Genomic DNA, 16,403 nt, shown 5'->3' with positions numbered 1-16,403 from the left:
TATCAGGTTTACTCCTATTTGCACGCTGGATGTTTACCACTATTGTTTGGTGGGATAATTGTGAACTAATGTTATTTTAGTGTTGAACAGAATATTACATGTGTGGCTTAGGTGGTTGCAGTACCACTTTTTTTGTGGAAAAATATGTCCCTTGTAGTAATGCTTAGTGCTGGTTTGATACATTTATTTATACATGTGCTGTTGTGCCCGGTATCTGTGTTCTGTGCACCCAGTAGAAGCAGATTTATCCCAATATCAGATTTAACCTAATTTGCTTTTACCCACACTGGAAGTTAGCTATAAAACAGGACTTATGTTCACCTTATGGTGTGATCTCCTTTACAGGTGTCATGAATATAAGATGTCTGTCTGTAGCACTACATTGAGGTTATCGATAGAACTCCTCCTAAGAGGGATTGCTCCCAACATGCTATGAAGTGCCAAAGTAAAATACACTAAAATAATATTAATACTAATAATAGTTACAATTAGTAATAAAAACATGTATTTATAAGTATTATTACTAATCTAAATGATGTAGTATAAATATTGGTACACCATTATTTTTATATTAAATTCAGTTTGACATGAGTGCCATTTGTCAGGTGCCAGAGCATTAATAAAAAAAAAGTGAGCATAGTGGGCATTGTGGCATAATTCTATGTAAAACATATTTAGGTTTTTAGTAATCTCAGTGTTGACTAACCGGATGTTCAAAATGTCTGTGTTTGTTAAGCCATGGATTGAGTTTGGCCGCATCAAGCTCTGTCAGGGATACCATCCAAATGATGTAGAAAAAGAATGGGGAAAGCTCATCATCGCCATGTTTGAAAGAGAGAAAGCAATGCGGCCTGAAATAGAAAGGTAAGTAAAACATGGAATTACTAATGTGGTTTACCAGTTGTAAATGGGTGCCAATAATTTCTGGGCTTGCTGACTGATGTTGACTAGGTCCAAAATAGGCTGAAATGCATTGGTGGATAGTGTCTGTCTTCATCTGATGTAGCTTCAATAAACAATTTGTCTGAGTCTCAGCAGTGCCTGAAAATTTTCATGTCCACGGCTGGGTTTTTGCAAGAATTTGTACATTTATAATTTATTGTAGCTAGGCAGACTTGCCTATAACATATTCCAATGTGCCCCTTTAGCATAAAGCTTTATTTATTTTGCCACAGACCCTGTGGATCGTGGGTCAGAGGTTACTGAGGTCTGAAAGATGTCATCCTATTCAGCTAAATCACCCGCCTTCTGACTTTTGAGTGTGCATAAAAACCCCAGATGTTTACTGGGAAACATTGGGGTTAAGTAAATAAAGAAATGCAGACTGTTCACATAGCAAAGTGAACTATCCTCTTGCAAGGGATATGTCTCTTAGCTTAGTAAATATTGTGAAGCTCTGCAGAGCACTCCCAGATGATAATTCACTAAGTGACTATCCTAAACTCTTTTAGTAAATTTACTCCAATTATGTGACATCAGTAGTTGACAGAGGAACTGCGGTCTTCAGGTAACCTTTAAATCTTAGCAATAAAGCATATATTTAATGTATTATTTTTTATGCATACAACAGCATTTAGGGACAATTGGTAGTAACAGTGTTTTCATACATGTTGATAAATAGAAGAACATACAAATAGGAAAACAATGTTAGTAGGCTAATCAGGGAATAAAGTGTGTATATTTTGTGTAGTGTTGACTATATGGAGGAAGCAAAATACAAATATTTTATGGGCCTTATGTGTTGTGTGAGGATATCATTTTAAAGGAATGTGAATGTATTGTAGTAGTTGAAAGCAAATTTTTTTAATGAAAAAAAGGAGGTGGGTGGTAGCTTGGTTATGTAAGTGTTAAATAATTTAAAATGTGCTGAGGTGGCCTACAGCACAGGATCGCCGGCTAAATAATGTTCTGTTCCTAGAAACAACTAATAATGTACCTATAAGAACACAAGGCACACCACTGCTTGGTGGGATAATTTTGATGGGATATTGTAATTTTCGTGTTTAACACAGTATTACATGTGTGCCTTGGGTGGTTGGAGTACTACTTTTTGTGGAAGAATATGTCCCCTGTAGTAATGCTTAGTGCTGGTTTGGTATATTCATTTAAACATGTGCCCTAGTGTCCATCTTCTAACAAAACTTCCTAGAATAGGGCAGTTTAACACAACCTAGCAAGGTTACTATTCCAACTGTAAAACATAATGTTTCTGGCAAGTTGCCCCGGTCCATATGATTGTTTTATGTTTGAAAGCTTCTGTCTGAAAATTTAATATATAATTTTGTTAGGTGTAAATAATTTCTCATTAGCATGGTGGAATTATTGAAGGGGACACACATGATAGCCTAATAGTATAGCACAGATTGTTGGCGGAAATCACAGGCCTTTACCATAAATGTCGTAGTCATACCTTTTCCAGGTGTCTTTGGTCTGGTTTGGTGACATTATAAGTTCTCTTCACCCGTTTCTAGTTCCAAATAGCTTAGGGAATGGCACCACATAATGATGTGGCAGCTTTTTCCTGTAAATCCTGGACACAGGTTGTCATTTAACCAGAAAACAGGCCACGCTGGATCAGTGACCATGTAAGTTTGCAGTGCACTGTGTCAAAGATAGGGTTAGTATAGCAGAAGGAACTGTCTATGCTAAATTTGAGCTTTGAGAGAAAAAACACATTTATTACATAACATGTATAAATTTGTATGATTTATTTTACAGATACAAAAATAAAGGTAAATTTTCTTTAAAATGCCATTCCCACAGCTCTAATACAATTATTAGAACACCTCTGTACATACAGTCTTCTAGATATTGATCAGCATGTAGAATTACGATTTTCTGTAACTTTATCGCATGAAATCTTTAGGATCTACATGCTGCAACCATTTCTTTGCCAAACTAACAGAGTGCTCCATGTATATGGTAATCATTTCCTTTTGTCAACATTTAGGGATGTAAACATCAGAGGTTTACTAGCACTGGGGTTTGGACCTGGCTAATTGAGAATAATTGAAATATTTGGCATATCCATTTCCCACAGACGCCCAAATGAAGCTGATAAGCCCAAACATGCTCAGTATTAAAGCTGGGGAGGAAAGGCAAACTTGCACTGGTATATTTGGCTGCAGGCAAAATCCTTAGAAGAGCAATGTGAATATTATTTGCTGGGTTATGAATCTACATGTTGAAACCTATTTAAGAAAGGACGCTTGTGGTACTCTTAGCCAGTAGGGATATTTTTTCGTTCCTGGAAGCTGTACATTCTGTAGGCTCTTTTTTTTTTTATTTTTATCTTTTATCATGCTGTCAGTTTAAATTGGGTGAATAAGGGTCAGTGGTATAAAAATGAACAGCACCTGTTATGGCTACTACAGTAGTGACTCTCTACTCACGGGGAGCAACCGCACCAGCATCAGCTCTAATGAGAACTTACTGTCAGTTCACTGTGGTCCAAAAATGATTAGTTCATATATAAGCTTTGGCAGCGACCAGTCCAGCAATTCAAGGTATGTCATTTAGGATAATTACAAACTTTTTTTTTAGCATTAGTATATATTTGTAACACACATTTGGAATGTTTGGGGTGGCTGTTTTGGCTGTGGCTAATTGTTTTTTTTCTATTGGTAATGCTGGTTGGTAATGCTATATGTTTAATTTTTCAGAGAGCTATTCTCTAACAATGATACTTCTTAGTTTCCTTTCTTTATATGTTTTTTGTGTTATTTTTTTCCGTTTAGGCTAGACATGCTGCAACAAATAGCAAGCCGAGTGCAGAGAGATAGCCTCGGATGTGAAGACAAGCTGATTCTAGCTCGTAGTGCTCTCCAAGCTGTGAGTTTTTTTAAAACTGTTACTTTGCAATACATTACTTGCTAGATTGTGGCATTTGTAATTGTTATTATATTATATGCTTTTAATTTTATCATAATGTAGCTTAACTAAGCAATTAAATAATATTAATAATATCTCAGTCACATAAATTAGGTTTTAGTTTAATAATGAAAGGATATTTACTATGACTAGGTTATGTATCACAATATATATGCATATGTATCACAATATTTTAGAAAATGATTTACCAATTAGAAATACATTTTTGCTATGATATTTTACAAATTTAAAACCTATATATTCAGACAGTAAAACAAAGTATTAAATTCTTATATATTGTGTTGTGTTTTAATCCTAGGATACTAAACGGATGGAATCAGGCATTCAGCTTCAAAATGATGCAGAGATTGCGGGTTACCTAATTGAATGTGAGAATCTCTTGAGACAGCAGCTTGTTGATGTCCAGACCCTTGTGGATGGAAAGTATTACCAAGCTGATCAGCTGGTACAGAGGTAATTTTGTTTACATATTGATTATTGTGTATTTTGTCTGGCTAAGGACTTTAGTGAAGTTGACTAAATGATTTATTTACATGTGTTATGCATGTGCTGGCTTTTCTGATAGTATCCATTGTCATTTATACACAGGGTCGCTTCTTTAAGGGACGAACTTCTTCAATTAAGAAGTGAATACTCCTCTTTATACAGTAAAGGAAGGATGCTTTCATCTGACCAAACACAACTTATGATATCAGGAATATCACAAAGCCTCAACTCAGGATTTTCACAAAGCTTGAACCCTGCAATTAACTCTAGTGTATCCCATAATATGGCACCCATGTCACCAACCAGCCTAACTCCAGGAATTTCGGGCAACCTGACTCCTGGTATTTCCACCAACTTTACCCCGGGCATCACCGCCAACCTAAATCAGGGTGTTTCTGGCAGCCTGTCTCCTGCTGTCCCTCATCCTCTCACACCTGGACTACCATCCAGCCTTACTACAAGTTATTCAAATGGCTTTAACTCACAGTTAACTCCTGCTATGACACCAGGGTTTGCACCTAGTTTCAACCAAGGTTTAATCCAGAACTATGCAACTGGGATGAACGCAAATGCATTACAGTCACTCAAACTGATGCAGGTTAAGAAACCACTTTTAAAATCTTCTTTTGCTGACCAAAATTTGTCTGAAGAAGAAGTCAACCTTAAATTTGTTCAAGACCTCTGTAACTGGGTGGAAGAGATGCAGGTAAATCTTTGGATTTAATCTTGGAAGAGTGTTCAATTTTCTAGTGTGGAATATAAGACAAACTCTGTACTTTGCAACAAATGTGGTCCACTGTGACAGGAGAGAGGTTGTATGGGATCTCCTGACTCATCCATTGGGTTTAATTTATGAACACTAACAGATTTCACCTTCACTATCTCCAAAACATCCTACTTGAGAAATTGTGGTTAATGCTAAAAAAGCATTTTACACCCGTATTAAAGTGTCATCTAATGGTTAAATCACTTAATTTATTGCATAAATGGAGCAATCCACATTTCCTTGATGCTGGATGGATTAATTATGTGATTCCAATAACTACAGTCCAATCTGTTTGTGCCACAAACCTGTGACAAAAGTGTAATACTACTAAAGGCATACAGACTTTTCACTTATCCAAGTGAATTTTCACTTTGCAAGGATTTTCACATAGTTTAGACAATGGGCCTGATTTAATAAAGCTCTTCAAAGCAGGAGAAGATACACTTTCATCAGTGAAGCTGGGTGATCCAGCAAACCCAGAATGGTCTAGTATTCAAAATATTTGCTAGCAAATGACTTTGAAGAAATCCTTTCCAGTTTTGCTGGATCACCCAGCTATACTGATAAAAGTGTATTCTCTCCAGCTTTGGAGAGCTTTAATAAAATAATTTGCAGGTTTATTCAAAGATCTTTTAACGTGTTTGGCCATTTTTAGTTCTGTGATTCATCTAAGTTGGAAATAATAGATAGGGATATCCCAAGATAAAGAACTAATTATGTTGTTTTTGCTTTCCTAACCTAGATTAAAGACAATAAATCTGGTGCTAAGGAACACCCAAGGAGCTGAGACTCTAGTGAAGACATATGAGACTAAGCTGTGTGAAGAGGATGTGATTACAGCTGATAAAGGGGCAATTGACAGATTGCTTGCTACCCTAAAGGTATTCCTAAAAGCACACACAAATGATTAGTATAATGTGACATTCCTATACTAATGTTCCCTGTTAATTATCACAAGGCACCATGAAGGCCTAAATGCTTAATATTTAATGCAGCATATAGATAAAACTGAAATAGACGACTACAATATATACCATTTCTAAGTTACTTTGATTGGATAGGTAATGATGATTTGCACTTTTCCTTTTCATATATGTCTGAAGGTGGACCATTAATCTTTTCTATCTGTTTTGTTTACCTGTTTACTCTTTACAAGACTAATAAATTTGTTTTCGTCAGTCAAAACTTACACAAAATCTTGCAAATTTTTTTCAAGCCAGGCTTCAAAACAAAGCAACAGTTCATTTTGCTGGTAAAACTCATTGATCTCCTTGATCCTGGGTACCATAGACAAGGATTATTATAAAGGCTTTTTTGCTAATGTTTTGCATAAATATACTATATATTTTTAGTAACAGCAAATCACCTAATTTGTCCCTGTTTGATTTTTTTTGAAGCAATGGAGGTCGGAGGTTGATGAGAAAAGAGATGTGTTTCATTCTTTAGAAGATGAACTGCAGAAAGCCAAGGCCATTAGTGATCAAATGTTCAAGGTACACAAGGAACGTGATCTTGACTTTGACTGGCACAAAGAAAAGGCAGACCAAATTGCTGAGAGGTGGCAAAATGTACACTCTCAGATTGAAAACAGGTTTGTCGCCTTCTGTCTTTTTTAGCTAAATGTCTATATGTTAAATGTGTGTATGTATATATATAAATAAAATAATATATCAATGTGTGTGTGTTTAAAATGGTACAAACTGACAAAATAGTATTGCTCTCAGGATTATTAGTAACAGTGCATATGTAATTATTTTGTGATGTTGATATAACAGAGCAGATGATTGATGGGTAGGTGGTCATCCAAACATATATCCAATGGCACTACTGTATCTTGGGTAGGACATTGGCAAATTACATGAGAAAAAAAGGTGTATTTCTTTCAAGATTAGTTGACCCAATGTACTTACTCTGGGTGAAATTATTTAGATTTGGAGATTATCACTTTTTTTTAATCGTGTGCCTTTATCAATATTAGCAGTTGTTGCCTTCAACAGATACAGTTGAGTTGCATTGATAAAAAGCAGAAATTGCATATATGGTTACCAGTCATTAAAAATTAGATACTAGAATAGTAATAATGCTTTCACAAGACAGCTTATTTTTAATATCCTAAAAGAAGAGATAATGATGCATTTATTATTTGACAGGTTACGAGACTTGGATGGATTTAGCAAATCACTGAAATACTATAAAGAATCTTACTTGGCTCTTGACTCCTGGATTAGACATATAGAGGAAACGCAAAGCAAATTGCAAGACAGTATAACCAATAGCAAGACACTTTCCAAACAGCTAGACCAACAGAAGGTGAGTCAGCAATCTCTATGTGTACTATGTAACTTTGAATCATGTGTACATTACAATTATGAATTATAGCTTTAATTTTGACCAATAATTTAAACTACATTAGAACATTATCTTAAAGGAAATCTCATTTATTTACAGTTTAAATTTGGTACTTTAGAATGTGAGTGTCAGTGGGCACTAAACTAAACTAAACTTTTCTTAGACCAGATGTTGACATGATCTTGTTTTTTTTACTAGATTTAGCCTTTACCTATACAGATAAAGGTCAGCGGTTACTCTTTTTTAGTTCCCTTGGATCCACCAGCACCATTTCCAACAGGAAGTGTCATTGATAATTTCAATCCATTGGTTTATACTAACTGACTGTTGCTTTTGTGGATTTTTGTATTGCATTACAGTGTCACTTGCTTTTGTAATGTACATCTGTAAGTATTTTCCCAATTTATTGTGATGCAGAGGCTGATTTCTGAAATTGAGATGAAACAAAGCAAGATGGATGAATGCCAGAAGTATTCGGAGCAGTATTCTTCGGCTATTAAGGTATATATATTTGTTTTGCTGTAATCCTAGTAGCACTGCCATCATCTATCTGTTCCTCTACACATACTATTTTTTGTTCTATTTTTATTAGGATTATGAACTTCAGCTAATGACATACAGAGCATTAGTGGATTCCCATCAAAAGTCACCAATGAAACGCAGAAGATTTCAGAGCTCTTCAGATGTTGTTGTACAGGAGGTGAGATTTTTATGCAAACGTTTGAAAAACATTTTGCCTTGTGTAAATTTTTCATCTAGCAATATTCTGTTCTTGATTGTAAACATTGAATTGAAAGAGTTTTAAATTTGTGTGTGAATATTTGTGTGTGAAAATATTTGCTGCAGTTGTACTTGGTTAACAGTAGCAATATGCAAAAACGGACATTTTTTTACACAACAATTGTAAAAATATGCCTGTATAAAATAAAAAAAATTGCTTGAATTTAACTTGATTAACAGAGTAGCTCCAATCTCTGTTCCTTATAGAAAATGGTGCCTTGGCTAGCTCTGTACCATCTTTTATAGAGAGCTGCATTGATGTTATTGGATCATCCAATGCAACAGACTGTCATTTGGTGATCCTAGGCGTGGGAACTTGGGATGCCTCCACTGGGATATCTCAAAGAGAGCTCAATGGACTCTGTGTAGGGTTATCCACCCATTACTAGTACTAACTAATGATATGACTTTGTCATACATCAGACTGATAAACATGTATGTACTTTGTATTTAAAAGTGACTTGTTCTGTTTAATTTTTAGTATATGGATCTCAAGACACGTTACACTGCATTGATGACTTTAATTAACCAGTTTATTAAATTTTCTGGAGAAACTTTGAAGAGGCTGGAAGAAGAAGAGGTAAAAGTACAAATAAATACATTTGTATTACATAATATAAGATCCCCATCATTATTTCCAAAGGGGATACATACAGTGCTAAGTATCATTTTATAATGCCAATCTTTTTTGGTTTTAAATGAAATAATTGCAAATCAAGTATATTTTTTATTATAACTGTCTGCACAGCTCGAAGCAGAGTATTGATCAGAAACCAAACTGGATGCATGTAATGCATAATAAATGTATGGCACCTGGCCATTAAAGTGAGTAAATAAAAAATATTTAATGCAGTAGATATTTCATTTTTATGAGCCATGCGATGCACTTGCAGAACACTGCAAGGAGGATAATGGCTACATTTATATACTGAAAATAACTATATTCATTTTAAAGTGTGGTGAAAGTATGGTTACCTTTGCTACAATTCACATTTCAGACATATCAATGCTTTTAAGCCAAATTATTTTTTTGTAGAACATCCCATAATTATGGTGAGAAAAACACTGTTATTTTTTTGGTATATTTGGTACACTGTCATGCCTTATGTAAATGTTGCTTGTTGCGCTCTTTATGGTGGAGGGTTACTGTACTATACTTCTGCATACTGATAATTATTTTTTTGTTTTGTTGTTTGTTTCTTTAGCATAGACTAAACATCAGAAAAGATTCCAAATTTCAAAAAGCTATCCTAAACAAAACTTTTACCAGAATTTAAATATGAATAGGTTTTCTCATCACAAACCTGTACAGCAGGAGAATGAAAGCCATTTTACATAACACAGCTATTATTTACACTATAAGGTATAGGACCAGTCTGCCTTTGCATTAGTATTAAGCAATGACCTAACATGAAAAAAAATGAATTAAAGTTTGGTGTTTTCTTCATTTATTCTCTGACCTGTTTCTTATATATTGTCAGCCTTGTGTGGTCTTGCATGTTTTGGTAAGTTACATACACACTTTTTCTGTTGACTGTCTTATTAACTGCTTGGACACTCTAGATTTTGTTTATAGTGCAGTATGTGTCTTGCTTTTATGGAGTTGGGTGTTTCACTTCTCTCTGCTCTCGTGATACTTCTTTGACACGAAAAAGTGGTTGAAAGCATCTGTTCCCTTTAATAGGCTGATTGTGGTAAGTTGTTACATATACTATATAAACTTTTTTGTTTGCTCTTACCTTATTCATAATATATGTTATTTAAATACTCAATTTTGAATATTTTTAAACAAATATATAAAAAGGTAAGGTAAAATCTGTTTTATTAATGCTTCTGATTATGATCTGAAGTATGTCTGAACTTTGCAACATTTGACAATGTTTCTTGTAAAAAAAGTTGGTACTGAAGTTGGTACTTGAGGATGCAAACCCAGGGGAAAATAAACAGTTTGTAAACTCGGTAATGAACTGGGTAGAAACAGAACATAGGTTGTGGTAAGTCTGGTTGACACTAAATATATTCCTAATGTGAAGAATATTGTTGTGGGAGCCTACAAGAATCCATTATGGGGATAGGTTTATTTTAATCTTTTTACCAATGTTACTTTAATTACAGAAGGGACTTGACAAAATAACACAATGAGCAACTAAATAGAAGTCACCCCATATGTTAAACTACAAATGAGAAAAACAGACATAGAAAGGGACTTTAAAATATTAATTACCAATAAGCCAAGCAACTCCACACAATACCACGATGCATCTGTAAAAGCAAGTAAAAGGTTGGGGTCTATAAAAAGTAAAAGGGTTAGGATTTGTTTGGGTAAAAGCCAATTAAAAAAAAAAGATATAATAAAATATCAAAGGTCAGTAAAATTATTTGACTAAGCCAACCACAATGTTGCATAGGAAAGAATATTTTTTGCCTTGAAGGAGGTTTGTTTTACCCTCCACTAGACCAGAATTTTATGGGCATTTGCCTCAGCCTACAGTTGTGTAACATTGTGCTAATGTTACTGTAACAATTTTCTATAAAAGTTTTTTTTCACTGCTAGGTAAGATTTGAATTTCTATCTCTTTATTTTGTTTTAGACATTATTGTATTCTGAACGCGCTTCTATGTCAGCATATCCAGAATTATTGGAGCAGCAACAATCCATTACAGAGGAAAACACAAGGCTTTTAAAGAGAATACAGGAACTTGAGATAACACTAGAAGAAGTTAAAAAACAAAAGTTTATGCTAGAACAGGAAATTCCAAAGGTTAAGGCCGCTGCCGAAATGGAGATCAAAAAGCATCAAAAAGCAGTTGAAGAATTAACCTTGCAAAAGACAAAAGCTGAATATGAGGCACAACAATGTCGCTTAGAGCTGGAGACTACAGTCAAGATGAAGACTGCTGCAGAGCAACAGCTTGATCATGTACGCCAAATGACAAGACAGGCTGAGTCTAAAAGAGATGCTGTGGAAGATAAACTCCGAGCATTTAGGACCCAGATAGAGGAAAGTACCACTGCAAGAAGAAAACTGGAAGAACATTTAAAAAGAAAAGAAATTGACCTTCAAGATTTGGAAATTAAAAAGACTAGTCTTATGGCAGAGCTGAAACGGAAAGCTGAGATTGAAGATGAACTCTTGAGACAGATCAAACACCTTGACAGTGATCTTGCATTCCAGAAGAAGATTGTAGGAGAGAAGGTTGAATATGAAACCAAAAGGCAGTATTCTGATTCCTTATTCAGTTATTCTTCCTCTAAAGAGATGGTCATACCAGCACGTACTGTACAAGAAGTGCATTATATGATTGATTCAGATGTAAGGGGAGCTCAAGTAGAACAATATATTAAAAAGGCAGAAACCCTAAAGCAGCAGCTTGACGAGCTCACATTAGTTCACAAAAAAGCAGAGATTGAGATTAAACAGTATAAATCAGAGCTAAGTACACTGCAGATACAAAAGGCAGCAGCAGATGAAAAAAACAGACAGCTAAGAAATCAGTTAGATGATACACATAGTATGGTGCAGCAGCTTAAAATTGAATTGGAGCAGAAGAATCAACTAGAACAAAACTATGTGTTGCAATTAAGAGAAGTTGAACGAAAACTGTACCAGAGTCAGGATAAAGCAGAGGATGTTATGCAGGAGGCTAATGATCTGAAAAAAATCAAAATTAGTTTTGAGGAGGAGCTGAAGATTTTGCAACAGGAGAAAGTTTCCTTAGAACATAAATTAAAGATGCAAAAAGCTGATTATGATGATGTTAGAGAGAAGCTGAAAGCTTGCCAGGATGAACTGAGACAAAAGGATATGTCTGAAAGAAGCAGCCTTCAAAAAATATCATTCCTAGAAGAAGATTTGACCAGAAAGAAACAGGAAGTGGATGACCTACGTAAAAGAATAGAGGAGATTTCAAGATCCTATGCAAAGTCAGAAAGCAGTGTGAAAATTCTTAATTCTCAGATAACATCTTTGCAGCAAGAAAAAACTGTAATTGAGCAAAGGTCACATTCTAGAAGTGGAGAAGTTGATGGTTTGCGTGACCAGCTAAAGAAATCTCAAGAGGAACTCAATCAACGTGCCAGATTACAGAAGGAGGACCAGCAAAAGATCATAAAGCTTCAGGATGAGCTAACAAAAAGCAATCAGTGGTCTAATTCCCTGAAACTGAAATTAGATGAGCTTACAAAATTGAATAATGAGACTGAGATGATGTTAAGAAAGGTTAAATCGGAAAATGAGAAGACTTCAATAGAGAGAAATAATCTGCAGAAAAATCTTGATATGACAAAATCACAACTAGAAAGCACAAAAGAACAAGTAAGAGTGTCTCATGAACAGCTACAGAAACAGTCCAAGGGAGAATATGAAACTCAGAATATGGTAAAGCGGCTTGAAGATGATTTGTTAAAATCTAAAAATGCTCTAAATGAAATCAAACAAAAATGTGACAAACAGAGTCTGACAATTCTAAATTCCGAAAAAGAGATACGGAACTTAAAAGCAGAAATAAACAGCTTGTCGGTTGAAAAACGCATGGCAGACCAGAAGATTCAGCAGTATCAGTCACAACTGCAGGAAGTAAATGCCAAGTTAAAAAAGACTCAAGATGATCTCCACAAAAAAACGGTAGATGAACAGTTAGCCCATAAAAAGCTTGCTTTATACCAAGAAGAATCCACAAAATATAAGAACACAGCAGATGAATTTAGGACCAAGTTAGAAAAAACTGTGGAATCAAACTTAAGCACAGAAAATAATTATTCAAACATAAGGCTTGAAGTTGTTTCCTTGAAGCAAGAAAAAGCAATGTTGGAAGAGAAGATTAAACTGATGAGGGTGGAATTTTCAGAAGTAAAGGAGAGATTACAGAGATCCCAAGAGCAACTAAATACTGAAAAAAAGTCTGCACTGGAACATGCTCAGAAATGCAGAAAATTGGAGGAAGAACTTGATGGCCAGAAGCGAACACTTGAAAGCCTTAGGCAAAAAATTGACCTTCAAAGACAGGATCACATTAATCAACTGAGATACCTGCAGAGTGAGATTCAACAAAATAACACCATTAGGGGTCCCCTTCAAAAAAGTGAATATGAAGTGAAAGGAAACAGTTTTGCCCTTTCATCAAGTTCACAGCAGGATTTTGACATACTTAGCCAAAGAGCTAAATCTTCACCTGTGCTGAGACGAAAACTTGATGGCCATCTTGATGTCAGTTCTTCTGTTTATAACTCCACACTCATAGAAGAAAAGAAGAAACATGCGGATGGCTTTGATGAACTTCAGTTACAGCTGTCTAAAATAAAACAGTCCCTTGACAGTGGAGACAAGGCACAACCATTTGAGTATGTTACACAGACCAGCACAGAGCTGCAAATATCTATTGACAAAATCAATCCCCACAGACAGTTATCAGAGTTAGATACTATAAAGGAAAAAAGTATACAGAATGCCATTCAAACTTTACGAATTGAAGAGGAGAAAATTGGAAAGGAGCTAGGAAAATTTGATCAATCAATGGAGGTATTCCATTTGAATCCTGCTTATTTTTTTGCTACATAACATGCTTTGCTGTTTGTTTTTGTTTGTTGTCTTAAATGTTATAGTTTCTTAGTTTGCAGTTAGTTTTGGATTCTAATGAATAAGTATTGTTTGCTTTTAAGATGCATACTTAAGGCGGCAAGTATTGAAGTTAGCATTATATAATCTTGTTACACTGTTGTAATCTAGTGTATGGCTTGGTGGAACTTAGTTGAATGTTTTTAGCTTACCTTCTCTGCACTAATTATACATAATCTGTTTTGCTAATTTTCTTCTGCTTCTGCCATAGATAATTGTTTGCACTTTAACACAATCCCTAATCATCCTTCCTTTATTTTAAATATTGCTATTTGCAGAGAGTGAAGAGCAAGCAGTATGATTTGACTGTTGAAGTTACAACTGTAAAGCAGGAAAAAGAATTCATGATAAACCATGAAGATCAGGTGTTTGAAGAACGTAATATTTTGGAAGGATTTAGGAGATCAGATTTACCGAAGATGGGTTATATATCCTCCAGTTATAAAAACTATGCAGGCTCTGAGACTTCCCTGAGTGACAGTTCTTCCATTGATGATAGGTTCATCTTCCAAGGTCTCAGAAAAAATGTGTCTGCCAAACATATGGTAGAAGCTAGAATTCTTGATGGGAAAACTATGGAACAGCTTGAGTCAGGTCATATGACTGTTCAGGAAGTTCAGAAAGCACTCAACATGTATTTAACAAAGGCTACTTCAATAGCAGGTTTATACCTTGAAGCAAGCAGAGAAAAAATGTCTTTCAGTTTAGCTGCAAAGAAAGGAATTATTGATAAAGGTTTGGCATTTGAGTTTTTGGAAGCACAAGCAATGACAGGTTTTATCATTGATCCTTCCACAGGCAAAAAATATTCTGTTGAGGAGGCCATCAACAGTGGATTTGTTGACCAGGACTTTAAGGAGAAACTCCTTGAAGCCGAAAAAGCAGTCGTAGGATACATTCATTCGGGCAAAAGGCTATCTGTTTTCCAGGCCATTGAGGCTAGGCTTCTTGAGAGACAGAAAGGGAAAAGAATTCTTGAAGCTCAAATTGCCACTGGAGGAGTCATTGACCCTATTAGAAGTGTACGAATTCCAGCTGAAGTGGCAGTTTTGAAGGGTTTGTTAAATCATACATCCTTAAAATTTCTGCATGAACCAGCTAGTAATGTGAAGGGTTTTCACTTTCCTACTAATAAACAGAGTATGTATTATTCTGAATTGTTGCAGCTGTGTGTTCTAGACTTAGATAGCAAAACATTCCTTTTACCTATTGGTGACAGAAATATTACTGCCTTTACTGCAGAAAAGGGTCATAAAATATGCATAGTAGATACTAGGTCTGGTATTGAGTTGACACGATTTGAGGCGTATGAAAGAGGACTTATTGACCAGAAGTTAAATCTTGAACTTGCACAGTATGAGTGCCAGTGGGAAACCACTACCGTTTTTGATTCCCAGGGTAAATCACAAACACATCTGATTGATCGAAAAACAGGTAGACAGTTTAGCTTAGAGGATTCTGTCAGCCAAGGAAAAATTGACAGGTCACAAATTACCAAGCTTAAGGAAGGACAAATTTCTTCCACTGAGTTAGCTGACATTCTAGTGAGCAGAACAAGGCCAGCAAAAGATCCCAATAGTCCTGTAGCAGGATTTTGGATCTTTGAAACCAGTGAAAGAGTTTCTACCTTTAAAGCACTGAAACGAAATATTGCAGATAGGGTAACAGTGTATAGATTCCTTGAAGCTCAGGCCAGCACTGGTGGAATTCTTGATCCTTCTAATGGCAAAAAGTACAGTGTCTCAGAAGCATTACAGAAAGGCTTACTTGATGAGGTCTGTGCTAAGCAAATCTACCCATTTGAATTAGCCTACACTGGCGTCATTCAGCAATCAAATAAAGCACTTCTCTCTGCCTGTGAAGCTATGAAATTGAACCTCTTAAACAAAGAAATTGGTTGTCGAAGCCTCGAATATCAGTACCTAACAGGAGGATTAATAGATCCTGAATCCCATGCTCGCTTGTCATTGGAAGATGCCATCAGAAAAGGAATAGTGGATGCTGCCACAGCAACAAAGCTTAAAGATGAAAAGGCATATGTAAAAAATCTTACTTGTCCTAAATCAAGGAGGAAAATATCTTACAAGGATGCTCTGGAAATGGCAGTATATGACTGCCATACAGGACTTCGATTGATGCCAGCACCTCTGCCTGTGAATGTTGGAATTCCAAGCCTTTATTTTTCTTCACAATAGTTCAAATGATACTGGATACCTGTATTAGTAGTCTGTTGTGCAGGCAGAAAATAGTAAGAAAAAGAAAACAGAATGAGCTATCAACATGAAGTAGAACAGCAACCTGAAAAGATGCCGTTTTGTGATATTGTTGTCAACACTGTCCCTTTTTAAGTGTTTGCTTGAATTGGATCTACAATACCACATCCTGTTTTGGTCTGTGTATGCTTTTCAGCCTATTGTGTGTTCAATTGGGAAGTGTAAGCTTACAGTGTCCCTCAGTTATTAATAGTGGCCATTTCCAGTTATATAGTTGTATATTATAATTCACTTTATAGATAA

At 35.5% G+C, this 16,403-nt stretch overlaps 1 protein-coding gene across 1 annotated transcript in view; it reads left to right on the top strand.

Moving 5' to 3' along the window:
* Nucleotides 1-16,403, top strand: part of DST (dystonin) — a 278,032-nt gene that overhangs the window by 138,289 nt on the left and 123,340 nt on the right. The window contains exons 14-24 of the mRNA XM_072410183.1: nucleotides 737-864; nucleotides 3,738-3,831; nucleotides 4,190-4,344; nucleotides 4,480-5,083; nucleotides 5,799-5,815; nucleotides 5,886-6,024; nucleotides 6,541-6,734; nucleotides 7,294-7,453; nucleotides 7,910-7,993; nucleotides 8,085-8,192; nucleotides 8,754-8,852. Of these exons, the coding sequence (XP_072266284.1) occupies nucleotides 737-864; nucleotides 3,738-3,831; nucleotides 4,190-4,344; nucleotides 4,480-5,083; nucleotides 5,799-5,815; nucleotides 5,886-6,024; nucleotides 6,541-6,734; nucleotides 7,294-7,453; nucleotides 7,910-7,993; nucleotides 8,085-8,192; nucleotides 8,754-8,852 (1,782 nt within the window). The remainder of the gene's footprint in view (nucleotides 1-736; nucleotides 865-3,737; nucleotides 3,832-4,189; nucleotides 4,345-4,479; nucleotides 5,084-5,798; nucleotides 5,816-5,885; nucleotides 6,025-6,540; nucleotides 6,735-7,293; nucleotides 7,454-7,909; nucleotides 7,994-8,084; nucleotides 8,193-8,753; nucleotides 8,853-16,403) is intronic.

This window comes from Pyxicephalus adspersus, chromosome 4, assembly GCF_032062135.1.
Source record: "Pyxicephalus adspersus chromosome 4, UCB_Pads_2.0, whole genome shotgun sequence".
NCBI classification, from domain to species: Eukaryota; Metazoa; Chordata; class Amphibia; order Anura; family Pyxicephalidae; genus Pyxicephalus; species Pyxicephalus adspersus.
Note: the sequence above shows the minus strand (reverse complement) of the source record. Positions and strands in the feature narration are given on the sequence as shown.